The sequence below is a fragment of the Daphnia pulicaria genome, chromosome 12, assembly GCF_021234035.1.
Source record: "Daphnia pulicaria isolate SC F1-1A chromosome 12, SC_F0-13Bv2, whole genome shotgun sequence".
Taxonomy (NCBI): domain Eukaryota; kingdom Metazoa; phylum Arthropoda; class Branchiopoda; order Diplostraca; family Daphniidae; genus Daphnia; species Daphnia pulicaria.
In genome coordinates, this window is record NC_060924.1 from 3,073,085 (window position 1) to 3,099,131 (window position 26,047).

The window sequence follows — 26,047 nt, forward strand, 5'->3', positions numbered from 1 at the left end:
CCCAATCAGGCAATCAGCTGTGCAGCTGATGGAAAGTGAACGTGGAGCAGAATTCTTGATAGTATTGTGTCTAGCTCGTGTTCCAACTTGTTTCGCAGCCTCTCCAGAGAGATGAGAGCATTGGACCTACTTCAAGACCAATCTAGTGAATGAAAATAATACAAGTTGATCTCTCGTGAGTTTGCGCTGTGGGGTAAAAAGGTGCTGCTCAGGCGCACAGTGAACTTTGTTCAATTCGTGAGTGGTGATTCACTCGACTCTCAACATTCTCACCCGTTGGCTATTCAGACGACGGTCTGCACGTGAGACCGTTGGGTGTGTGGAAAGTTGTTGGGGGTTTCAGTTTACAACATTCGTTCGTTCTCCCCCTACACAATCGGAAAAAAATCTCGTGTTGTATTCCATTTATTATTCACACACACACACACACACACCGTGACATTTTATATTATCATTTCAAGTTCAGCCATCTCTCTCTCGTGTGTGTGTGTGTGTGTGTGAAACATGATAGCCAACCGGGCTCGCGTTACGCTGAAATTCAGCCATCCAATCGACTGGTCGCAGGTATACCCAAACACTTTCTATTCTTTATTTTCACGGTTCTACAATAAGATGAAGGAGCTTCAGTGTGTTGTTGTGCCTGTGGAATAAAAGAACAGCCTCCATCTTTGTTGAAGCTGCTGTGCACTCTCCCAGGTTTACTCACGCCGACTATGTAGTAGAAGCTCTGAGTTGTGCTGCTAACTATATGTGTGATGACATGGAAATTTGTTTGTTAGACGGCCGGGATCTCTCTCTCTCTTGGGCTATGAATAGTTTTCCATTTTCTGGAGAGATGCCAAGAAACGGAAGATCTTTTTAGTCCTATTCCGCTTTCATTAACTGGCAAATGTATTCAAATTTCTTTCTTCCAGAATAAAAATGGGATTCTAGACGGGTCTTATCTGTGGGTATTGCCCCGGGTGTGGCCGTAAGATGTTTAACGTCTCCCGAAATTTCATTTTTTCCATGCCCTTGTGATAAGGTGTGTATCCGCCTAGAGCGTGCGGAAGTGGCTCTGACGTGTATTCAAATAATTGGGATCTAGAGAAACTCAAAGTAGAGAAACACAATACACACATCTAGTGTGTGTGTCCTTTTTGTAATCTTCGCTTGATCTTATCAATTCTTGGCATGCGGGTTTACATCGATCCCTCACGGTCCATCTGCCGTGAATCCCGTAGTGGGGCGCGGTCTTCCCCCTTCTCCTGTAAATAATGGTGTTAATGAACCATCTGACGCCGGCCAAGGGAGAAAAGAGGAAAAGAAAACTTTTTTTTTTACGGGAGGTTACATCTTTTTTTCACGCTGACACACACAAGAGAAGCGGGAAATTCAAGATGTACGAAGGGCCAGCAAATCGATAATGGATGGTGGACAGAATCCAGCCAATGTTTTTTATTTTATCTCCCCCACCATTCTTTAGATAGTAATCTCCTTGTATATCTATCTCGCATTTCATACATTCTTTATCTTTTGTTTTGTATTCTTTTCTGTCTAGTCCGTCTTCCGACCCAATGGATGGACCAGCGTCCGCCCTTGTTCTTCCTCCTCTCATCCTGCAGGACCAGCAGCTGGCACAATAACCGACAAGAATTCAATTAAAAGTGAGTCATCCGTTAATTGTATTTTCATTTCTTTTCATCAAAGTGTCAAATGAGTGGAAGGAATGGATAGGGGATAGGCGGCGGAATTGATTTGTTATTTGCGTGCGCCGTTTTTCTTCGATTATTATTTTTTTTTTTTCATCCAGCGGCGAGCGGAAGAGAGAGCTACATTTTGTTGGGGGCGGATATATAATGTTCTAAATATAAAAATGATGTTATATCTTATTTATTATAATAATTTTAAACATTGGGGTTTCTTTTTTCGTGAGCGCGTGCGGAGTTGGATAAAATCGAAGAAAAATACGGATGACTTTTTTTGTTGTTGTTTACGGATCGAGTAAAAAGGATGAAACGAATTTTTTTTTTTCTTCCGGAAGAAAAAAAAAGAAAAGAAAAAAGAAAGTTGGTTGGTTTTTTTAGTTTAGACGTACATGGGGCTGCGTGCGGAAGCGTTGAAGCTGTAGACGACGGAATAACATCCGAAAGGGGAGGAGCCGACGGCTTTGCGAGTTCCCGATTGGCGCGGCCCAGGCGACGGGCTCCTCTCCACCGTGTGATCCGCTCCGGCCGATTTGGTGCGTTTCAAACTGGCGAACGGAGAGTTGTGCTCGCTGCTGCTGCTGCTGCTGTCACTTCCGGCATTGGTGCCGGAACTCACGCCCGAACTGGCCGACGACTCACCGGAACTGTGACGGATCTTTTGAGTGAATTGCAGTTGGTGTTGGTTGTTGTTGTTGCTGTTGTTGTTGGCTTTTTCGACCGTTTCCTGTTTGGGAAGGCAGGCGACAATCCGGGGCGGAGGGCTGGCGGATTTGAGTAGTTTCTCTTTCGTCTGCTGTTTGATGGCGGATTTTGTGGGGGCGACTGGCGCTGGAGTGGATGTGGCCGTGATCGGTTGGCTCTGGCCGGCAGAGCGGATCGATTGGACGACTTTGCGGGTGGCGGCCTCTTTGGCCATGACTTCCGGCTCCTCTTGATCGTCATCGTCTTCGTCAACCATTTTGCCGTTGACGAAGGTGAGAGTCATGCCGTACGAGCGGATCTTTTCCATCACATCCGGCGAGATGTAGCGCATCCCGTCCAGACTGTCCGACAAATCGTCCCGTCCGCCTCCACCGCCGCCCGACACTGACGAATAGCTGGCCTCGCTCTCCAAATCGCTGCTGCTCCAGCAATCGCTTCCGCCTTCCGAGACGTAACTCTCGACATCCGTCGAGTGGAGCGAGTGGCGCGACGATCGGTATTGCGTCAGAGACGGAGAACTCCGGTAATACGACGGAAGCGTCGACGATGTGATTTTGTGGTGGTGGGACTTGGTGGCGGCCGGAATGACCAGCGCCGGAATGGGCGACGGTGATGGTGATGGCGACGGTGAACGATTACGAGCGTGCTCCTGCCGTGACGGCCAGCGGAATGGCGACGGCCGGCTGGTCACCGAAGAGCTGCGTGTGCCGGCCCGATCCAGCGTCATGCTCGACTCGGATCGTAAAATCTTGCTGGATGGATTCGATTTGACGTGCTGCAACGTGCTGAAATTGCCGCTGCTGCTGCTGGCCTCCATAAAACTCGACTCGAATAGGCAACGGGCGTTTTTGACCGTGTCCGGCTTGGGCAATTCTTCCTCCAGCACTTCCCGGTTGGTCGGAATGATTTTGCTGGGCGACGGAGTCCTCTCCTCGGCCACTTCCTTCTCCTCCTTGGCCATGATTTCCTGATGGATCGACGTGGGCGGCTGAGTGACGGCCGACGAAAAGCTTTTGCCGGAATTGATGACCAAAGAGACGGCCACTGGTGGGCTGGTCAAAATCGATGAGCACTTGTCGCAGCGGATGCAAAGTGGACTCGACATATCCACAGGTGCATTGTCAGTTACCGGACTGGCCGGCAATTTGAATTGGAGCGGAGTAGATGGTGGGGAGCTAACGGCTGTTGTTGTTGTTGTTGGCTTGGCCGGCGTCGGAGGTGGTTGTTGTTTAATTGGGACGGCATCGACGACAACAGCTGGGATAGCCGTGACGATGTCGTCGGGTTGTTGTTCGGGACTGCCGGAAGCGCCAGATGGATAGAGAACGGCAATGCTGTTGCGTCTGAGTCTGGCGGCCTGGATTTGCTGTTTGATTTCGGCCCGGCTGAGCAGCGGCTGAGTCTCCCTGACGGGCTGCGTCTCGAACATTTGGCGGAGGCTGCGGGTCATGGCGCCCTGGCTGACGGCGTTGGCGCAGGCCAGCGCTAAATAAGTCGAATTCCGGCGGCGAGCCGGAATGTGGCTGACCGTGGTGGTAGTTGTCGTCGTCTGATCCATCGTAGACCCGCTGTCCATTTCCGTCGGGTGGCAACACTGCGAGCAGAGGGTCACCTGGACGGAAGAAGAAGAAGATGATCCCGGGCCGGATTCTTGTTGTTGCTGGAAGAGAATTTGACGTCGGCTCAGTCGACGGTAATTCTTCCACTCATCCGTCAATCTAAAAATAAAATTCCATCCAGCAGACAACAAAGAAAGATATCCATTAGCCAATGAAGTCAACTATTTTTTCTTTACTCCGGCTACAATAAAAAGGAGGGTAGAGGAAGCCAATCAATTAATCCGGGCCAACAACAACAACAGGCACAACAACCGGATAAAGAAAAAAAAAAATAATCCCGCGGGAATTTTTGGGTGTAAGATGTACAAGAAATGGGAGTGCGCTTTTTTTGTTCTTTTTGTGACGGGAGTGGATGGAAAAAAAACTACTTTTGTGTGTGTCCCCATTTTCTTCCGGTGCGGATGCGTGTGGAATGGAAAAAAGAAAAAAAGATGAAAGAAAATGGGATGGATATGTAACAGTGTCACAGACTCAACGTACAACCACCGGAAAGATTTGGTTATTGCGTACTCCTCTTCTTCTAGACGGGCGATGGATGGCTGGAATTCGGCCGTCTCCTCTTCAAAGATGACTTCCAAACTATGACCACGTCGTAGACGTCCCATTTCCGCTGGATTAAGTGTTCAATGCCGGAGCGTAGGGCAACAACCTGCGTTCTTCTTGTTGTTATCGTTGTCGTCAATTTTTTTGCACAGATCAAAAGAAAACAAAAGAACACAAAACAAAACTGGTCCGTTGGTATTTGTTGTCGACTTTCTTCTTATTCTATCTAATCCGGGCCATCTCGCGTTCCATCCAATTGCCATTCACACGATGTGCCCACCCGCCCCTGTCTTATTTTTCTTTTTCTTGTTGTACGTATAATAGCGGTGACCCAAATGTTTCTGTCGCTTGTGTGGGAAATGTTCAGATTTTTTAAACCAAAATAGAAGGAGAGAAAAAGAAGGACTTCCGGCCTTCCGGCGACGACACGAACAAGCACTGAAGGCGCGTGTGTGTCTGTAATTTTAACCCGTTAGGCGGGGTGGGAATCATAAAATAATAGCGATGACAACCAAAAATTTCGTTCTCTTAAATGGGGAAAAAAATACGAAAAAAAAAATTATTCCGGCGGATGAAAAAAAAAATTCCGCCGGATGAAAAAAAAATGTGTTTGTTTAAGGTCCGAAAAAACTGAGCAAAAGATCGAAACAACCGCAACCGTGTCGGCAAACGACCCGTTTTCGTTGTCGGGACGGATCTACAAGCCCGTGATTTAAATCAGGTTGACTGGGTCGGACGGGCCGTCGTCGACCCGTTCGCCCGAAAGGGCCCAGCGGCCGATTGGATGTGACACTTTTGCCAGGCCTGCGATGATCCATTCTGTCGTTGACTTCTTCTCCTATTTTTCCACCAGTAGTACAAAACGAGCGACTTGTGCACGGGCAGGCAGTCACGATGCAACTGGCCGAACGCACTTGATGGCCAGTCGTGGCTTCCTGATACGACGGAGGTAAATCCGTGCCGACAGCAGCAACCGACGACATGTTTGTTTTTCGTACCCCTTTTTATTCTCAGTTGAATAATTTCTAGAGATCGTCTTTCTTTCTCCTGCGTGCGTGTGTAACAAGATCAGCAATTGTGTAACGAATTTTCCTTTTCTTTACAGACAATCCGGTTGGGTCTCTGAGTAATCCGATCACTTTTTTCTGAGGGAAAACAATGTGCTTTTGTTTTTTAATAAATAAAAATAAAAATCTGGGAATCACTTTTTCTTGTGGGAAAAAACATAAAAGAAAAGTTGGAAGACGAAACGTTTCCACTTCGTCGGCAGAGCCAAACTCAGAACTGGGCCGTTTCTTTCTGAGGCCCATCCAACATGTCGGCTGCGACATTTGTGATGTGACGAAAAAATCATCTCGTGATTGGGAATAGACATGACAAAAAAAAATCACCCGCGTGACAGACAAAGGAGGACACACAGACAAAAAAAAATGGTGGATAGGGCTATTGCATACGCATTGTCTTTCTATGGTAAAAAATTGCGTCAGGATTTTTGTAATAATCCCACGTGGTATGTGGGGAGGAGGTGGGATCAAATTTATGACGTACGTTGTGTGACTTACCCGAATTCATGAAGTTCTTCCAAACGAAGGAGGATCGATAAAATCCAGAATCAATGGCGTCCTTCCGGCAACAAAATAAAAAACCGCAAGGAAAAACTTTTGACCAAAAAATTTTTTGTTTCGCTTCCCCCCACAAATCAGGTCAAACCCCAACGTCAAAGTAAAATGGGTGGAAAAAAACAATCAAGGTAAAAATCTAAAAAATGTTGGTCGAATTGGTTAGTGGGGGGATAGCAGTCGAGTTGTTGAAGACTCGCAGGTGTCGAAGCGACTGGAGGTTCGTCAGGTGAAAAGAGGAGCCTATATTTGAGGCCACCTACTATTTGGCTCTCTGTGTGTGTGTGTGTGTGTGTACGTGTGTGTGTGTGTACCGATGGAGCGTAAAAGGGCGGAGACCTGAATGGAGGTAAGGGGAGGAGTGGCAGGGGACTCCTTTTTCTTTTGTGTGTAGCTACTACTATAGAACTCACTTGTGTGTGTATTTCGTGTGATTAGACGTAGCGGAATAGAGCCGGCGGGCGAGTTTTTTTTTTCATTTCAGATTTGGCGGGTTTCAGAATTTAAAAAAAGCCCAGGTAGATATACTTTCTCCTCGTATCTTTTCTCTTTGAATATGATAGAAAAATGACCCCCGGGATGAAAAGAGATGGAGAGAAAAACATCATGATGGTTTCTCTCTCTCCCCGCCGCAATGACTCTCCGGAATCTTTTAACCTGACTAGAAAAGATTTAAAAAAAAAAACATTCTGTTCGTGACATGGCGGTCACGAATCACGACCACTTGTTCTGGAATTTTATCCGAATTCTTATTTTTTCTTTTTTAGAAATTTTATTTCTTTTTTTGGATATCGATGCGAAAAATTGCCAGTGAAATATTTGAATTTTTGTTTCTGGCGGGAAATTTGAATTTTTTTGGATGCGATTTCTTTTCACCTCTTTCCCCTTCCAAAAAAAAAAAACGCCCAATAAAATTAGCCTCAATCGTTTAGACAGATTTTCACCTGCTGGCTCACTACTCGGTGAAAAGGAACTTTCTTTCACCCGGAGAAAGATAGCACAACAGTTGAGTACAAGTATACTAAGTGGTAGTAGAGAGCCGAGGTCTATAGCGTGCGTGCTGCAGATGGTGACTCCCAACAGGTTCTCTTCAGGTCAGCAGCCTCACCGGGTATATCTACCAAGTCTTTCTCTACCCTTTTAGTGGGTTAATAGCTGCGCCAGTCCCGGCCAGAGTTTCGGTACTAACGCATCTACACATACATATATGCTGCCCGGTTGTATAAGAACCAACCGAAATACCCCGACGCCATGTGAACTTTCTCCAAAAAGCCACACTGAGGGGTCGGTGTAGATCTCCATCATCAGAGTCTTCATCCATCACGGGCCCTTTTTTTTTTCTTTTCCTTTCACGGTGCGTGTAATGGTGGCCGATCGGGAGTGGGGGGGGACTTTATAGGCTCTTCGTGAGCGCACGCGCCCAAATCTTTTCTCTCCTCGATTTGTTTTCTCTCTCCCGAACGAAACAACTTTTTTTTGGCGACATTGGCGCTGTGAATTTTCGGGGTTTGTATTGAGGTCAAAGCAGCAGATGCATCTCGCGTGATGCTGGGTTGCTATAGCCATCTCTCCTCCGTTCTTTTATTTTCCACCTGTGTGTGTTTCTTACATGTTAATGTCCACTTCTCTTTAATCTTTATTTTTTAAAATTTTTTCGGGTTCCCTTCTCTTTTCTTTTCTCCGGGTGGAAAAATATCAAAAAAACTTTCTCTCATCGATCGAGCGACCCCAACGGCATAGAGTCCAAAAGGGGCCTAAAAACATGCTTCTTCTTCTGGGAGATAAAACACATTCCGTTCGTGAGTTGTCTCTACGCAACACGGAAAAAAAAAGAAAAGAGAAAGAGATGATTGTGATTAAAGGGTATTTGATTTACCATAGGAGGAGATGGAATATAGGAGAAGCAGGTAGGTCAAAACGTTTTGGGGTTGCCCGCAGGTGAGAGTTTGACCCGCTTAGACTTTTTCTTCCCCTAAACTGATGACTGGGACTGGGGAAATGGGTTTTTCACGCTCACCAGAAATGTAGGAAGAAGAAGAAAAAAAGGGAAAGATGAAAAGAAAAAGAAAAAAACCTTGGAAATTATTATTTTATTTTTTATCCCTGGATCGTTTTGTTTGTCAAAGGAATTTCATTTTTTTTTCGACCATATAAAAACCAAAGTGGCTACACTAAAATTGTGTTATATAGAGTAGACAGAGCCTGGTCTCAAATTGAGGATAACTATTTTTTTTTTCTTTGATGGGCGTCCATATAAACTTTCTAGGAGAAATGAAAGATGAAGTGGCCAATACGAGTCGTCCGAACCGGTCCAGTAAAAATTTGGTTCTTCCGCGGGCCATTTGATGATTACACCACCGACATTCTTCTTCTTTTTTTCTTTATTAGTACTAAGACTCGCTGGGCGATCATCCAGCGCAATCGAAAGTGTCTAAAAAGCTTTCTTTCTCCAAGATTTTATTTTATTTTATTTTATTTTGTTTTGTCTGCTGGACCCTTAAGGCCCATCGACGGAGAGAGTCGAATTTTTATATATTTCTCCCACCGTCCAGCCAAAAAACTTTCCGTTTCTCTAATTCACTTTCTCGTGTTGCACTTTTCGGGCTGTTGATTAAAAAATTTTAACGAGCTCTCGATTGCCAATTAGCGCAGGTGAAAAGATTCACTGGGAAAAAACCGTTTCACTGGAACTGTTTTTTTGTTGAGACCCGGGTGTTTTATTTTTTATTTTCGTTTCTTGTTTTTTTATTTTCTTTATTTCCGCCCAGGGGAGGAGAGAAATTTTCGTTCGATTTCCCGCAAATGATTTCGAAATCAAAAGGGGAAATTGAAAATTCGAGTTAGAAATCCTGGACAGTTGACGAGCGGATGCGCGTGAATGGCTCATTGGATGGAATCGATGCATTGCCGATTAATTGGAACGACTGGCGGATGTGCGGAAAATTGCCGTCGACGCCACACTATACACTAATAAAAAAAAGGCGACGTGAATTTTCGCTTACCGTTTCCGTTCCCGCGAATCGATCGTCAAATTGATAAGCCAAATAGAAAAGATACTCCCGAATTGAAATTGAACAGCAACCAAAACAGAATCACTGGCGGAGTCCAGGCAAATTGGATTTGGCGTTTTCAGAAGAAGAAGCCCAAAATGGAGGCGAACGATCGCGGTGGGATGTGTTGATCGACTGGACGAGCTTTTCGTCCGTTGGGTTTTTGTTCTGGAAAAAAAATCTACTTGAAAAAGAAATAGAAGAATCGACAGACTGCTGCTGTTCTTTTTCGGTTCGTGTAAAAATGGGGTGCGTTGTAATGAGGGTAGACATTCGGTTGTTGTTTTGTTGCATCTGAGAGACGGGCGATGGACGGTACCGGGGCAGACCATCTGCTCTTGTGCCCGCAAAACACGCGTGCCACCGGCCTCATTCCGTTATACTTTTATTTCGTATTCGTACCTGGTAATTCTCTGCCATTTATTTTATTTTTGCCGTTTTCAATGGCGTCGTTTAAAAATGTTGAATTTCTTTAAAAGAAATCACCGCCGCAACATCATTTTTTAAAATCAAGATAAGAAAAGAAAAATGATCCAATTTTTAATATTTCTTCACAAAAATTCCAATGGAAATCTGTTAACGTGCAGTGAATAAAAACAAGGGGCGACAGATATATTATTCTGGAACACGTTTTCGACACCGTATCTTTTTTTTTCCCCCTATGAGTCACCGCAAGTTGTCAGCCGGCCAGCCCACCGAAATATACCGTGCTCTCCCATTATTATTATTTTCTCCGAAAAAATAAAAAACAGATTATTTATTCAGCCGCCGAAACACCAAAATGCCGAAATCCGGTTCATTAATTCGCAATCGGAATTTTGTTTTTGGTTTTTTATTTTTTATTTTCCGTTTGCCAATCGATCGAACGGACATTTTCTGATTAGTTTACGACTTGCCCGTTTTGAAAAAAAAATTCGGAATTTCAGATTGAAAATAAAAGAAATAAAAAAAAAGACAATGATTATCATCATCAGTTGCGCATCAAAATCGACCTGGTTTCCCGCGGGCTGCGGTTTTTTGTTGTTGTCCCGGGCGTCCCGTTACACACACACAGGCACTTTGGGGCCGCCCAATGCATCTGTGTGTGTACAGTACTGTCGAGGCCCACATTAATAAAGTATACACACATACACTCCCCCCACCTTCCTGTAAAAGTACATTACTACGTGATGTTTTCATTCCTTGTTTTATTATTTTTATTTTATTTTTTCCCGGAATATTTGTAACAGAGAGAGAACCTGGAGGTCCGTGACTAGGTATATATTTATCCAGGCATAATTTAAGTGTTCCTATTTTTTCTCCGTGTCTTTGGGGAGCATTTTTCTGTGGGTCTGTTGAATTGGTAATTTTTATATTCTGCCGCCGCCGACTTGGTTATTCATCATTTTCTTGGTGTTTTTCTTTTCTTTTTCAATGGGAAAATTCCCATCACGCTCTCTTGGGGGCGACTTGACGGCCATTTTGTGTGTGTGTGTGTGTGTGGAGAGAGAATTATAAGGGCATAACATTTAATTTGACGACAAAATAGGCTGGCATCCATCAAAAATGAGCTGCTCGGCGTCTCAACCGTTTTTTTGGTGGGTGCGCGCGATCCCGGCCAATGTAATTTTCAATGGACGTCATCAACTTCTTCCAAACGTGTTGAGAAGAAAAAAAATCGCCTTAAGGGGGGTACTCGACATTGATGGAACCTTTACCGTCACCATAGCGACACCCGACGCCACTCGTAAAATATTCCATCAAAGAATTTTTCCTTCAATGGGATCCACCTAAACAAAACGACGTGTGGAATGTCCCAAAAAATTCCAAAAGTCATCGCCAAATCACACAACGAAAATAACAAGAAATTCGACTTGTACCAATTCAGTTCAAATGAGAAAGCGACCCGTGATTAAATTTTTTATTTGATTAAAAAAAAGATGATTAACGAAAGCCAATCTCTCTCTCGATAACACGGGGAGGAAGGTAATCCATCATCAACTCTAACTCTTGTTTTCTTGTATTTCTAGCCTGGAAATTCTCCAGTGGAGAGAAAACTGTGCAATCTCTAATTCTGAACATGTTGTTGTTAACTCGTGAGATTGTCGGGACCAGATTGACTACCCCCTTTTGTCCATTTTGGGGTTTCTCCCCTAGTAGAAAAAGAAGACCATTCACGAAACGAGTCTGAAAAAGAGTTAAAAGAATTGAATTGGAACTTTTATGATATTTTTGATTTCATTGCAAAATATAAATCGTTGGATAGAAAAAGAGTCGAGTCAGAAATGCAACCTAGATTCGCTCTAGCGGGTGGTGGTATTATTATTATATCGACTTGTTCTTTCACGGCCATTATGCAATCAAATCTCTCCGTCCTGGATATTTCTCTCCTGGGCACTCCTCTCTATAACAAATCGGTGGAACACATTTGATAATAAATCTTTTTGTTCGGCTTCTTGTCACAAAAAGAATTCCTGCATAATATCTTGCGCAAAAAAAAACCAACTTTTGTGTGTGTGTCGTAACAATGTGTCGTACTAGCCGCAACAACAACTATCGGGAAAAATAACAACTCGACTTGAAAGAAGAAGAAGAAGAAAAAAAAGGGAAAAGAATTTTGGGTTTGTATAGAATGAGGTCGACGGGCATTGTACCTTTCTTTCTTTTCCTTCCGCGTTTTATTTTAGAAGAGGAACCCTTCCCTTTTCCCCCCAGCCAGCTCACGGTCCGTTCATCTCTTTTCTTTCTCTCTCCCGACAAAACTTCTTTCACGAACGGACAACGACTCGGAGCTACGAGTCCAGGAGAAAGTTTTCCTTAGCCAACGGGGGCATATATATATTTCTTTATTTGATTTCATCTTAGCTTTGCGTGTGTAGAATTTTCACGAAAATCTTCTTAAAAAGGAAGAGATCAAAAGTTGACCATAAGTTTATTGTCTTTTTTTTTCGGTCGGGTTGAATGGAACGTGAAGCTAATTTTTTCTTTGAATCAAATTGGATGGTCAATCCCGCGCCACTGTGTTTTTATTTTATTTTCCCCGCAATTTTTTTGATTAGTTGCGGTTTATCAGTCAAATTTGCATGTGCCGATTAATCCTCTCCCCCCCCAGCCAGGAACTGGTTTTTGATTCTCTTCGGTGCCGTAAGAGACTCACGAATTTTTGGGTTTTTTTAGTCATCGACTAATAAATAATCGGCGGTGATTTGATTGAACATTTTTACGGTCTAAATCATTTGCGGTGTATATCTCAAATTTATTCAAATCGGCGTGAAACTTTCTTTTCTCTCTCTCTCTCTCTCTCACCACCTACCCCCAAATGAATGTCTTTAACCTTTTTGGGATAATCAACAAATACCTACCAAAGGTATATCTCAACTTGAAAATAACTTAAGCACCGCCACCAACTGCAGCACAGGGAAAGATATCAGACTACTCATTCCAAAGTTACTTTCTTTTTTCCTGGACCATTCAAATGCTAACAAGTTTTGAGTCATAGACTCTCTCTCTCTCTCTCTCTGGGCCGGCTGGCCGGTGCTGGGATGGATGGCGGAAGAGGGGGTTATAGTTGCAACTACTATAACCAACAGCTGAGAGCTCCGACCTTCTTCTTCCATAGTGAGAGACAAGTTTTAGGTGGGGGGCAAAGTCCAGCCATCGATCCGGCCGGAAGCCCATACACACACAGTGTGTGTATGTATGTATCCCGCCCGCCATTACCCGTGTGTGTGTGTGTTTAACTTGCGTTAGTTTTGGTTTTGATATGACGAGTCGTGACCAGCAGCCAAGGCGGACTGTTTGATGATGGTCTACCATCATTTTGGTGTAGTTTTTTCTTTAATTTATTTATTTATTAGATATTCTTTTTCGCACGAGTCTAAAACTCGTGCGTGTGTATTCAACTATTCCTGCGGGAGTCACGATCAAGAGCCACACACTACATACACCAGTGAAAATCCATCAAAGTTTTGTGGGTTGCTATTTAGCCCCCCTTCCAAAGAGCTGCTGGCTGGGCTGGACTGGGGGGGTTAGATTGTAATACATATCCGGCAACTCCTCCCCCCACTTCTTATACGGACAGATGGATCCCGCTTAATTTTTCTCTTTTTTTCTATGACGCAATCGCCTAATGACCGTTAATGGCTGGGTGTTTCAACAGACACACTCTTGTGTGTGTGTCACATAGTCCATTATGTTTTTTTAAACGTTTTTGAACGATACCAGCGGGATAACTTTTTTTTTGGCGGGTCTGCAATCGAACGGATCAATAAACGCGGGGGAAGAAGAAGAAGGAAGAAAAATAAAAGGCTAATAGTAATTAGGACTAACACGTTGGTTTGCCGTGGTTGGTGGTCATAAGAGAAAAGAAAAAAAAGGAAAAACAACCGCCGGGTATTGATCGTCGGCCCTACCCCCAACACACAACACACACACACAATTTTGGCCACTGCCAATACATGTCTAAAAGTCGAATTGGGTGGAGGGGTTTCTTGTCTTGTTTAAATATTGATTTCTTTTCCCGCCGAGGTGACTCGGTCTCTTTCTTCTCTTTCAACTCGATTGCACCTAACGGAATGTTTTAGACTTGAAATTTGATTCTTTCCCTTTTTCTTTTCACATTTGACATTTGCACAGATGGGCCGAAAGAGATGGGAGTCAGCGTCGAGTACCTCCGAGGGCTGCCACAGCTCACCGTGCCGCTGCCATCCAGAAAAGAGCTCTGGTAAACAACACACATTCCTTTTTATTCATTTCATTTTATTGGGAAGAAGAAGAAGCTTTTCAACTATTTGCATAATCTCCAGTGACGCAATTTCTTATTTTTTCCTTGCGTGATGCGGCCATTCAAATAAAATAAAAATAAGATGCCAGACCAATTGAATACAGCGAAAAAAGGCCAATTTGAATAGAGTGCTTTTGTACGTTGTAATATTCTCTGTTTTCCTTGTTGTACAGTATGTACACTGTACAAAATTAAAAGTAACCTAACGGCGCCTGACCTGATTCCTTTTTGTTTTTTCTGTCCGCCCATGTCCGTGTGTGTCGTCTAGACGCTGTTAACTCTTTGGATTTATTTCGGTTTTATTTCGAACCAATTCCTTTTTTTCGCTTAGTCTCTTCTCATTGCGACCCGTCACGCATAGCGTCGGCGACCTGATGGAACAAATACGATCCGAAGACCGGGGAATCGATCGTGTCGTCTTGAAAACCATCGGTAAGTGCATTTCCCTTTTTATTCTTTTCCTTTTTATTACATTTTATTCCAGTTCAACTTCGTTCAACTCGGCGCAGTTCTGTCCGTCACCCGGGCCCATCACCTGTCCCAACGGGACCTAACCCCCTACCACCACTCCCTTTTTGCGTGAAATAGGATCCCTTTTCTTAGATCTAATCCGCCGCTCTGTGCCATTTCTGTGAAAAATTGCCGAGCGTTCGTGACCGTTTTCAGTTGAGCCCATCACGAATTATTTTTTATTTTTTTATTTTTTAAAATAAAACAGATGGAACGAGGATCGCTGCGTCCAACACGATTGAATCGCTGATGGAACAGGACTTTGATCTCGTCATCAACGACGTCTCCTATCGCGTAACGACTCCCGAACGCGAACGCGTTTCCAGGGTAATTTCTTCTATTTGGGAATCATCATTTCTTATATAATAATCTGTCGCTGTCGACATTATTTTTTGTCTTCCTCCTCCTTTGATTCCGCAGGAAGAGATGGAACGACTTTCAGACGTGCAGAATTTAGTGATGCAATTGTACGAGGCCCTGCACGTCGGCGAACACCAACTGAAGAAGGAACGACATTTGATGGCCCAGCTGGAACAACTTCAATCGCAGCTTCTTCCCTTGGAACAAGTAAAAATATTCCCATCAAACTTTTTTCTCGTGTTAGACAACGTGATGGGGGTCTAGCTCCCTCCCCCTTGTGTGTGTCTATCGGGAAAAAGAAAAACGATGTTGATATATAAGAAGTACTCACTCGGGAAATAAGAATTCATTTTGGCCCTATTTTATCTTATATTCCGGTTGTCCGGAAGAGACTCTCGGCGGGGGGTAATTTTATTAGGGCGGCAGACGACGAGCCCCGTGCGTGTAATCCGATTTCATGCCATTCATTTAGACCAGGAGCTGATGGCCTGGGCCTTTTTTGTCTTGGTTGTCTTTTGGGGTCGACCGAAAGTTCCAACTTTTCGGTCTTGTCCGCCCGCAGACGGAGACTAATAAAAGCAAATATTTTCTTTTCTTTTCTTTTTAGAAGAAGAATTTAGTGATGGCCGGAGCCGAGCGGAGGACGACAACCTTCACTTGGGTCGGACTGGCTCTCATGGGCGTCCAATTCGGAGCTCTGGCCCGTCTCACATGGTGGGAATACAGCTGGGACATTATGGAGCCCATCACATACTTTGTCACCTACGGAACGTCCATGGCTTGCTTCGCCTATTACGTCCTCACTAAGCAGGTACAGGATTTGACCCAGTTATCATTTAAAAGAAAATCGATTCATCTTTGAATGCCATTAACAACAGGAATACATTCTGCCCGAAGTTCGTGACCGCGAGTACTTGCTGCAGTTCCATAAGAGAGCCAAGAAGGTGGGCATGAACGTGGCCGAGTACAATCGACTCCAGGAGAGCCTCGCCCAGGTTGAAAACGATTTGAAGCGGCTGCGGGATCCCCTGCGCGTTCACCATCCGCCAGCCGGCGCCAAACTCTTCGATCCATCGGCGGCCGCCATGGGCTCCTCTTCCGACCTCGTGTCGACGAGCCTCTGGAATCGAACTCAACTCCGTCTACAAAATCTTCTACGGACTTCCAAACAACCTTAACATTTTCAACCAGAACAAAAACGAACAAAACGAAAAATTAAAACCAAAATTCGTGACGCAACAAAACAACTACAGGTTCATTACCCTTCGATTAGATGCAAATAAGCGCAGCCGCCATGACAGTGCACAACCATTTGTCATTTATATAATGAAACAGTTGAAAAACAAACAAAAAAAAAGTATTCATTTAGTCTAACATTTTCTTAACATCACTCACATATTTTTTCTCCTCCCCCCTTAATATTGAACAGCCGCAAAAACTAACGTTTAAATTAGTTTTCTTATTTAGGCATTTACAATACTGTAAACTTCCTGCCAGGTAAAAAATTAACGAGATTTTTGTTTGCAAGTGAGCGTGTGTACTTATTATACTATATTATACAGTTTGTATTGTTATATTATATCTTTTGCCGGTGTTGGAGAAAAACAAGATTCAATTTTTTGATACAAATTACCCCCCTCCCTCCCTAATCTTTTACTTAACGCAGTATTGTTAATCATGTTCATTAGCGTTTATAGGTGCTGAACTGTGCTGAACATTGTTCTTTATTTTCTTTCTACTAAATTTCTCTCTTATAACAAAAAACAAGAAAATTAGTTTTTGGTTTAGCTATTTTTTCGGTAGAGTCGATTTGTCATTGCTCCTCCTCCTTCCATACCGAAATAATGATTGTTATTATTATTATTACTTACTAACTATATTATACCTTTCATCTTCCTTTCTTTCTTTTCTTTTTTTGACGATTATAATTCAGCTGTGATACACAATCCATGAATGATGATCAATCCCGTCATATTTTTCTTTTCTTTTCTCCCTGTGATTTTATTGTTATTATTATTTATTCCGGATCGGAATAATCTCATCTGTCGCCAGTCTCACGGCTCCTATTATTCAAGACAGTGACCGACGAGTGTGTGTATCTGCATCCTCGTCTTTCTTTCTCCCGATACACAATAGAGGATCTAGGGAATATCCAGCGTCTACCCCACAAACAGTTTCATTCGTGTGTAATCACGTCGTCGCCGTGTGTGTGGGAAAAAAGAACGAAGTAAAAGAATGGGGCAAAGAAGGGATTTGTTTGCCTTGCAATAACGGGGTATACGGTTTGTACATTTTGTGTCGAGTTTATTTGAGTTGTTTCCCCATTGCCAGCGGATAGAATAGATGTTTGTAGACTACTACAGCTATATCCCCGGCTGTATTATACATAAATGCATACTCAAATAGAGTATGTCGTGTATAGTTTAGCCGAGGATGTGAACGTGACATCTTTTCAGGTCCCGGTTCTTTTTTTATTCTTTTTCTTTTCTGTTCGCCGCGGCTCACAATGAGACGCGTGTCTCATCAACCCCCCAGCCAAAGAGACCCCAAGTAGCTCTCAGAGAGAGAGAAACTTGTTAGTAGCGATCACGGTGACGTTTCCTTTTTGTTATGTTTTTTGACAGGAAAGATCCCGAAAGGCGTCAACAACGAGTTGAACAATGTTCGTTATAATATAACACGTTGATTTATAGTCGGCAATTTCATTTCAAAGGGATTGAAGGGCGAATTTCAAATGAGAAACATGTCAGAAAGGTCTGTGCAGTCGAGCCGAGCCGCCATGTTGGCTATTAAATAGCCCCGACGATGAGATGGAGGACGATATAATTGCATCAGTTTCGCCCAGTCAGCAGCAACGAGACGAGCTTCATCATCAAGAAAGAATCGAGAAGAATAAAAAATGCATCCAGATGATGTGGTAATTATGCGACGGGCGACCGAAGTGGCTGCCAATTTCTTATCCAACTTCATTTCGTCGCGAGTGGAAGATGAGGTGAAACGCCGGGATTTCGTCGTCTGCTTGGAGCAATTGCTGGCCAGTCGTTTGGAACATCATTGGTATCCGGAGCATCCGAGCCGAGGGCAAGCTTACCGCTGCATCCGACTCAATCCATCCAGCGGTCGAGAAGCTCTGATTGAGACGGCCGTCATCGTGGCCGGTCTGACTGACGCCGACATTCAACTGCCCTTGGAACTGACCGTCTGGATCGATCCCGACAGCGTGGCCTACCGATTCGGCGAGAATGACGGATCGCATTGTACTCTGCTATCCTTCGACGATCAATTCGAGCCTTTGAATAATAAGACGACGACGACGACTCCTCCTCAAACACCAATAAAAGGAGACGGACGAGAGTGCCGGGCATGTCAGATTGTTTTCCAGCAGCACAGTTGTTGTGCTCCATGTCCGGCATTGTCTCATAGTACAACTTATATCGAGCAATTTAGATGCCAGGGCTGATTGATCTCGTCCGCTTTGTCTGAGATGCTCATACGACATTACAATAATATGTGTGTATGTATATCTTTTCCCTGTGTAAGTTGAGGCTATTCAAATGCCAATTGTGTCAATATTCTTTCTCGCTTTCGCAACAATTGCCACAAATAAAATTTCCAGTACAATAAATTGTTAGTTTATTATCTTTAATTTATTTCATAGAATTTCCTTGACAATTTTTATTTTCTGAATATTTTCGTAAATGAAAATGTATCGATCGATTGCAGTCTGGCAACGTCCAACCTGTAGTCTGCAGACGAACAACAACAAGTTAACAAGTAGAATGTCGTGTCGTGCATGGTGGTGGTGCTAATTCTTTCTTACAAATTCTGTCACCAATGTTGTGGTAATCTTTTACTACTTTTAGACAAGATTTTGTACGTAAGTGTGTTTTACGTATTAATGCTGCATCGAACTAATAAGGCAAAGTACAGACGTATCAAAAGATTTTGCTGAAACACCGAGTTCGTCCAGTTTCATCTAGAATTACTTCCCAGTGCACTTTCAAGGTAAACTGAACCTTTCGTGGTCCTTGTCAACTTTCCGTTCTACCCCGTTCGATTTCATGTGCCGATAGAAAACAACCGAAATTCGTCCAAATTAGAGATTTCTCTGAACTGCTATTTCATGGATGACGAACAATATTGTTTGTGTCTCTCATCGAGTACAATGTCGGATATGTTATATTGTCAGCTGCCTGAATATTCTATATGAATCAGCAAGGTATCCGAAATGTTGGTTTTTTTCTCTTTTTCGTCGAAGTCAAAGTGATTTTACGATGGTACTCTCTGGACGTGACTATTTTTATTGCACAGCATTCAAATCAAATTGCAACAGATATAAGATAAGCGTCGATCCGTAGGGAATAAAAGCATTTCATTCTCGCCTTAATTTGATTTAATTTTAAGCTGCGACAGGAAAACAAATTGAGACATTTTAATTTTTTGGAAGAAAATCTGGCAATCAAAATGATTTTTCACGTCTCCCGCCCTTTATTTTTACAGATTAGCACGCAAATTTGTGTTCAGACATGCAAAACTGTGTTGTGATTGTAACCTTGAAAAGATTCTGAAAAAATTCCGATCCGTAAGTGAATTACAGGCGAATGAATTTCCTCCCACATCTAGTCCACCCTCTATATTGTAAATTTGGCAACTAAATTTGGTTTTCTTCTTGTCGCGTCCACATTTTTACAGATAGAAAATTGAAAATTGGCGTGTGCATTAAAAATGCACAGTTACATCAGTGTTCAATTTTCGTCCAGAAACTCTCACCCCTTCACGAATGGAAGTTGATCGAATTTTTTTCCCTTCCCCTATTTTTTTAGTCCCAAAATTTGTCGTCGAAATTTTTGTTTTAATTATTTTTAATTCCTTTTTACTTTTTTAAAATATCAGCTTAAATTTTTATGCGATTTCAAGCAGTGTTCGGCAATCAAATTGAAATTATTTTTGTAGGGGGAGGGGAGAGGCTTAGTCAAATTCCCCGCCCTTTATTGTGCAGATAATAAATATCCGTGAATTTTCGTTGAGTCATACAAAACTATAAGAGTATGGAAATGTGAAGAAATTTTGAGAAAATTACAATCCGTTAACGAATTATAAGTAAATGAATTTTCTCCCATTTCTAGTCCACCCTGCATTTTGTAAATCTGGCAATCAAAAGCGGTTTTCCCCTTGTCGCGTCTAGAGTTTTGCAAATAGAAACTTGAAAATTTGTTTCTGCGTTAAGAAGGTTTATTTGCATCGACAGTTAAATTTCCGTTTAGAAATTCGCACTCCTTCACGAATTGGAGTCGAACTAACTTTCTCCCCTTCTCTTATTTTTCTCATCCTGCGACCGTGAGAAGGAAATAATTTAAAATTTAATGAAATAAAATTGAAATAGTGAAAAAAAGTTTTTAAAGATAAACGAGATGTGTAGTTGCATCGTTTTCGATTTAATTTCAAGCGAAATTTTAAAATTTAAAAATACAGAAATTTTTATGTCTGGCAATTAAAATAAGTTTTTCACGTCCCCTGCCCTTGATTTTAGAGATCGAAAAGCCATTTTTTCTGGACGAGTGCACAACTGAAATGTGAATTGATCTATAAAAACATTATTTGTAAATTCCGATCCGTAATTGAATTAGAAGCGAATGAATTTTCTCCCATTTTAAGGCCTTCCGTTTTTTGTCAATCTGGCAATCAAAATTGTTTTTTTGTTCATAACGTCAATAGTTTTGCAGATAGAATTTTTAACTTGATGTGTGTATTTATTAAGGGTAATTACATCCACAGTTCAATTTTGGTAAATAAATGTCCACCCCTCAATGAATTAAGAGTCGAATGCATTTTCTTCCCTTTCGCCTTAATATTATTTTCCCCAAATTTTCGTGTCGACGTTCATTTTGCGAATTTGGGATTTTGAACCCGAAATCTCAAATGGACGCCCCAATTTCCTCCTCCAACATGAAACCCGTGAAATGGGTGTAGTGGTTAATGTAGTGGTCATCCAAATACGAGGAACCAGCAAAATCAATCGTCACCCAGAGTTGATCGCCTGTTTTCAAGTTCAGCGTCGACTGGAGGGTCAACGGACTCCATTGATGAACGGGAGTGTTTGCCTCGTAAACATCATTCGACCCGATTATATTCCCGTTCAATCGAAGATATGAAATTAAATTAGCAGAAGATGAAAATTGAAGACGCGCCCGTCCCGCAAAAGAGAAAAAATAAATTCCCGGTCGCGGTGCCGTGAATATCCCCGATGTCAAATCCATGGCATTTCCCTCGTTCACCCGAGCCAACTCGAACGAAATCGGAGTGTTTTTTGTGGTAAATGAAGAATTTCTCTGGACGTAGAAATGGACAGGCGCCGATTTAACGTCGACATATCCAATCCATTTCTGGAAACCTTTTCATCTATTATATAATTAGATAATTGCAACTAAATAATTCGTGAGAATCTAAAAAATTTACCCGCATCGTCAGGGAGTTTAGTGAAATCGCAGTAGACGGATTCCATTTTCGCTGATCCCATGACGGAATAAAATCCGTTCAGGGTGTGGCCAATCAACCACAAATCTTGGCACGACTTTGGCAGTCCACTCAAAGTCACTAAACCGGTGCACACGAGTCGGCCAAGCGTGTGGACGCCGGATGAAATTTCCAGTTGAGTTCGTCCGAAATTCAAACGAGTGACGGGCGGAACATTTTTGTCGGTAATGACACCTGCAAACAAAATTAATTTTATTCATTTTTAAAATTCTATACAAACGTGAGAACCGTAACACACCGTCGTCGACTAATTGAATTGGTGCAAGAGCATCGCAATTGCATTTCGTCGCAGGATCGACGCAATTGGCATCAATTCCGCACTGGCAGGTGTGAACTCCGTCCGTGTTACTTCCGGCCCAAAAGTATTGCGCATTTCCTTCTCTGTCGTTCCACCAGGAATAGGCGACGCCATTTAACTCGAACGGGGCAAAGTTGCAGTCGTACTAAGAAAAGGATTAAAAATTAAGAATTAAAAAATAAGAAAAGAAAATCAATTAAGCTGATCAACTGAAACTGACTCTAATAGACTGGTGGCATTCAGTGGATAATTCCATCAAAGCTTTTATTTGTCCGATTGACGAATTGTAGTTGATGGAACGGGAATAGCACCCGGCCTCGGCGCAGTGGCCCACATTTAAAGAAGATTCACTATCGTGTAGAATTGAGGTCGATCCTGTTTTTATGGAAAGATAATGAATCAGATCATATTTTTCTTTAATTGGAAATTTAAGTATTTCACCTGATGTCATATCGCAGTAAACGTAAATTGGGTCATCGCCAAAACCTTGTCCGTCCGGATCGATCCAGTGCATTCCGGATGAAAGTGAAGCATCGATCGCACGAAGTTCTTTGCATGTCCTTGGAATTCCATTCTTTCCAGTTGATCGAATTGCAATTTTATTATTATTTCGAAATAATTTTGAATCAGTGGAAACTTCCAATAAGGAATTTAGAATTCTGTCTTGGCCCTGAATTTTGACTTCCATTTGGACATTTTTGTCCTCTAGTTGTTTTACTTTCAATGCCAAATCTTGTCTAAGTTCATTCTGTCATAGAAAAGTAAATTTGTTTACCCAACAGTGAAACTCTGAATTAAACTAACAACAGTAGACTTACATTTAGTTCAAGTTGCGCCTCCAGTTGTGTCACTTTGTCCTGCAGTTCAATCGCTGTTGATTCAAAGAGTTGTTTCATTTGAATCTATTGGCAAATGGAATAAAATTAATAAGACATAAAAAATAAAAAATAATTTAATTGTTAACAACAGAAGCATCGCGTGATGAAAAGGAAAATTTTGATAAATTCTCACATAATTTTCCTTCAGTTGTAGGAATTCTTCCTCCAAGGAAAAGGCAGCGCCAGTTGAACTCTTCGTCCAGCAGATGAAAACCAACAACAAAACAACTTGGGTGAGTGAGGCGACAGGAAAATGCGCCATTCTTTAGTTATTCGGAATTGTTAATAATGAGACTATGTTTTCCAACTGGACGTGCGTTTCAATTTATACAGTTGGATCCTTTGTTGCATGTAAGTGAAAGGTTACACTTGATAAATTGAGATAAACGGGTTTTTACGTTTATATAATCTCTGTAAATAAGAAGACAAGTTTTCGATTAGAATTCTTAAATGTCAGTCTTATGGTCTGATGTTATTTCTTTTGTACGTTGCTAACTTGCTATAGACAATCTAACGTTTACTAAAGCGGGTATTACTCTGCGGACATGGTCAAACAGGAAAAAGGGGGGAAAAAGTTGATATCAATTACTGACTCAAATTGAACTTATTTTATTTTGCGTTTTTGACGTTTTATAATCGTATTCCAAAAAGAGAACTGACAATTACTGTAGGTGAAGGAAAGTTTAAATTTAATTGAAGTGAAATTGTCCATCGACAAACATAGCAATCGTTTGATTAACTCAATAACAAGTATAATTTAAACTCGTCGTACCATTTTGATTAGCAATAAAATTTCAACTTGAATAATTTCTTCCTCTTTTTCGATCCTTTGACAGCAAAGAATTCGCTTGGTTTGCTCTCTGCTCAGCTGTAGGTCCGTGTCATTTGATATTCCCGCCAAGGTTTTACAACATCCTGCCTGTTAAAATAAAGTTATCTAACAAGCGCACCTATCTCGCATATACCCAAGTTGCGGGATCAAGTATTTTTTTAATCAATTTTTTATCAGATATTCTGACATGTCAGCATTTTTTGTTTGGCACTAATTTTTCAATTTACAACAGAATCGCCAATGAAATTTTGAATTTTCCGGGGCTCTTTCCCCGTCTCACGTACAATGCCGCCGGGTAATTCGCCTTTTGAAAAAAAAAAAACATTTTTTTTTTTACTTGCTTTCACATTTTTACGCTCAATAGGTAAATATCGCCTACTAGACCAAAGGTGATATTTACCCTTCCTACAAAAATTAAACAAAGGAGAAATCGCGACAACACACACTGCGGGGAGAGATAGAAGGGGGAAAAATGTCCAAAATAACAAATCTCATTTTAAATTTCAAATTTATTATATTAAATGTTTTTCGAAAAATTTGAAAATTACACTTGTTAAAGAGCTAACAAGGTTCTTTATTTTGCACTTTTTGGCGTCTTTGTAGGGGTATTTGTTCCCCATTTAGAGTGCGGCAAAGTAGCCACTTTTTAATACGCTTCTACACAGCGTGTTTCCAAACTTCTACATCTATTTGTAGCTGCCCTCGCCTTAGTTTTAAGAATCTTAAAAAAATTCAGGAAGTAGCCAACTGTTATGGCTTCTTCACACACGCAGAAATTCGGTTTTGAAAAAGAAATATTTCTCACGGCCGGCGACGAAAAGAAAATGATAACTGAAATGGCCACCCACATCCGGATGAATACGTTCGTTGACTCGGATGTTGTGTCTCCTAGTTCAAGAAAGAAAATTTACACAATGTTGGAGAATTTGCTCATCTCTTCCAGGTCGACCATCAAAGGGCAAACCGACGCGATGTGGGATTTGGTTTACTGGAACGATGATAATTATCGATTTTAGGCAATTTTATTTCTATTGTCACGAGCACCTAGTTGGCCAGGTACACGTGAAAACTTCACCTGAAACTATTAAAAACATTTAGTAAAGAATGCAGTAAGAATAATTAGCTAAGGATTGTGTTACCTATTACTTTAAAAAGGTAGACTCATTACCCGATCTCCGTTTTTTTACGTTTTAATTTGTTTTGAAGGAACTTTTGAAAGTTATGACTTGGAATGTCCCGTTAATGGACCGTCCTGTTAAATGTGTCATGCTACTGTGATTGTGTAACTAACACAAGATTCAAAACTCATTACTAGATGTCGCCACTATCACACTTGTTGTTTACGTCCCCATGTCATGAAACGAGACGAAAAAATGGGCGAAACAAAACAAATTGTGGCTATTTATACTTATATTCCTGTGATTTCAAATACCAAATGGATCTTCGTATCTTGTGTAGGTTTATCTTTACCTAGTTTCCTTATTTTCATGTTATACCATTGAACTTATTTCTTTAAATATTAGATGCTTAGCTTATTAGCTACTGTCAGCCATCCCAACTAGTTGACTTCTAGCACTCAGTCACTTTCCATCCATTAAATCCCCATGCTGTCAAAAGCCTAAAACCCATGTTTGAAGCACACATATAGTGGAATATAAATGTGCGGGTATAAGGTATTTTCCCATTACTGCTACCACACCAACCACACTACGTCAAATGCCTTACTAAATCGTCACTCATATGATAAAGGTAAGTCATCAATATCACCTATCACCACGCTACTGTACAATATTTCATAACCCTTTCTTTAGCATCAGGAAATTTACCCCATCTGAGGAGTAATGCAGTTGGTTGCTGTAATTCGATTATTACAAGTTTTCATCATGAACATTTCAGTGTGCTTCTTATAAAAGGTAAAGATTTATATGCTTTTTAAATTTTTAGATTTTATTTAATGTAACACATTTTTTTTACAGAGCACGCAAGATCCCCATGGACATCCTTGAGTCAATGCTGGATTTTGTCCATGACAGAAGAGGGACTTCCACCAACGTTCTGCTCCATCCTTATCTTCAAGACGTACGCTATCCAGCTTCACTGCTTCAGCGCTTCTTGTGCTACTACACAACTTTTCTTGCTTCACTGGCGAGTTGGATCACTTCAGTTGCTGTGACACACCTGCAGTCACTCACCAAGGGACTATGGCCAGGTACCGGACATTGACTTATTTTCGTAGATTATTGCGAGCCCGAAGGGCGAAGCTAATTGCGAGCCCGAAGGGCGAAGCTAATAATCGCATACGCAGAAAAAAAAAAGCCATGTCACTTTGTCTGTATGTATGTATGTATGTATGTATGTATGTAACGCTCCATAGCTCGGGCTTTTTACGACACATTTCAGACTTTTTGGTCTTAAAAATTAAACAAAAAATATGCGGTGCAACCAGAACAAAAATAATTTCATTTACTTAATTAGTTCTCCTGTAATTAATGAAAAACTGTTAAAATAATTGCTTAACGACTAGTGACATCTGGCGGTGGCGACTACAACTTTTTCACCTTAGGTTTAAATTTCAAATAATCGCATACGCAGAAAAAAAAAAGCCATGTCACTTTGTCTGTATGTATGTATGTATGTATGTATGTATGTAAC

At 41.7% G+C, this 26,047-nt stretch overlaps 4 protein-coding genes across 7 annotated transcripts; 2 read left to right on the forward strand and 2 right to left on the reverse strand.

The window, feature by feature from the left end:
• Window positions 1-37: 37 nt before the first annotated feature.
• LOC124316367 (calcium uniporter protein, mitochondrial-like) lies at window positions 38-16,607 on the forward strand. Of its 2 annotated transcripts, none has more exons than XM_046782274.1 (8): window positions 38-564; window positions 1,541-1,646; window positions 13,824-13,923; window positions 14,315-14,415; window positions 14,702-14,820; window positions 14,914-15,060; window positions 15,461-15,664; window positions 15,732-16,607. In XM_046782274.1, the coding sequence occupies exons 1-8, from the start codon at window positions 505-507 to the stop codon at window positions 16,029-16,031; spliced, it is 1,137 nt and encodes a 378-aa protein (XP_046638230.1). In that variant the 5' UTR covers window positions 38-504; the 3' UTR covers window positions 16,032-16,607. The 2 variants fall into 2 exon arrangements, with proteins under 2 accessions (XP_046638230.1, XP_046638231.1); XM_046782275.1 differs by having other exon boundaries at window positions 42-564; window positions 13,836-13,923.
• On the reverse strand, window positions 1,641-6,420 carry LOC124316175 (flocculation protein FLO11-like). Of its 3 annotated transcripts, none has more exons than XM_046781970.1 (2): window positions 6,115-6,420; window positions 1,641-4,108 (listed from the first exon to the last, which is right to left on the reverse strand). In XM_046781970.1, exon 2 carries the CDS (start codon window positions 3,964-3,966, stop codon window positions 2,068-2,070), a length of 1,899 nt encoding a protein of 632 aa, XP_046637926.1. In that variant the 5' UTR covers window positions 3,967-4,108; window positions 6,115-6,420; the 3' UTR covers window positions 1,641-2,067. The 3 variants fall into 3 exon arrangements, with proteins under 3 accessions (XP_046637926.1, XP_046637924.1, XP_046637925.1); XM_046781968.1 differs by lacking the exon at window positions 6,115-6,420 and adding an exon at window positions 4,490-6,047; XM_046781969.1 differs by lacking the exon at window positions 6,115-6,420 and adding an exon at window positions 4,520-6,046.
• Window positions 16,608-17,752: 1,145 nt separating the features above from the next.
• LOC124316767 (protein BTG2-like) lies at window positions 17,753-18,313 on the forward strand. The gene has a single exon (XM_046782715.1). It carries the CDS (start codon window positions 17,753-17,755, stop codon window positions 18,311-18,313), a length of 561 nt encoding a protein of 186 aa, XP_046638671.1.
• Window positions 18,314-20,715: 2,402 nt separating this feature from the next.
• On the reverse strand, window positions 20,716-22,925 carry LOC124316243. Its single transcript, XM_046782069.1, has 7 exons — window positions 22,697-22,925; window positions 22,504-22,587; window positions 22,127-22,433; window positions 21,906-22,060; window positions 21,626-21,830; window positions 21,310-21,561; window positions 20,716-21,244 (listed from the first exon to the last, which is right to left on the reverse strand). Exons 1-7 carry the CDS (start codon window positions 22,823-22,825, stop codon window positions 20,769-20,771), a joined length of 1,608 nt encoding a protein of 535 aa, XP_046638025.1. The 5' UTR covers window positions 22,826-22,925; the 3' UTR covers window positions 20,716-20,768.
• Between the last annotated feature and the right edge of the window lie 3,122 nt (window positions 22,926-26,047).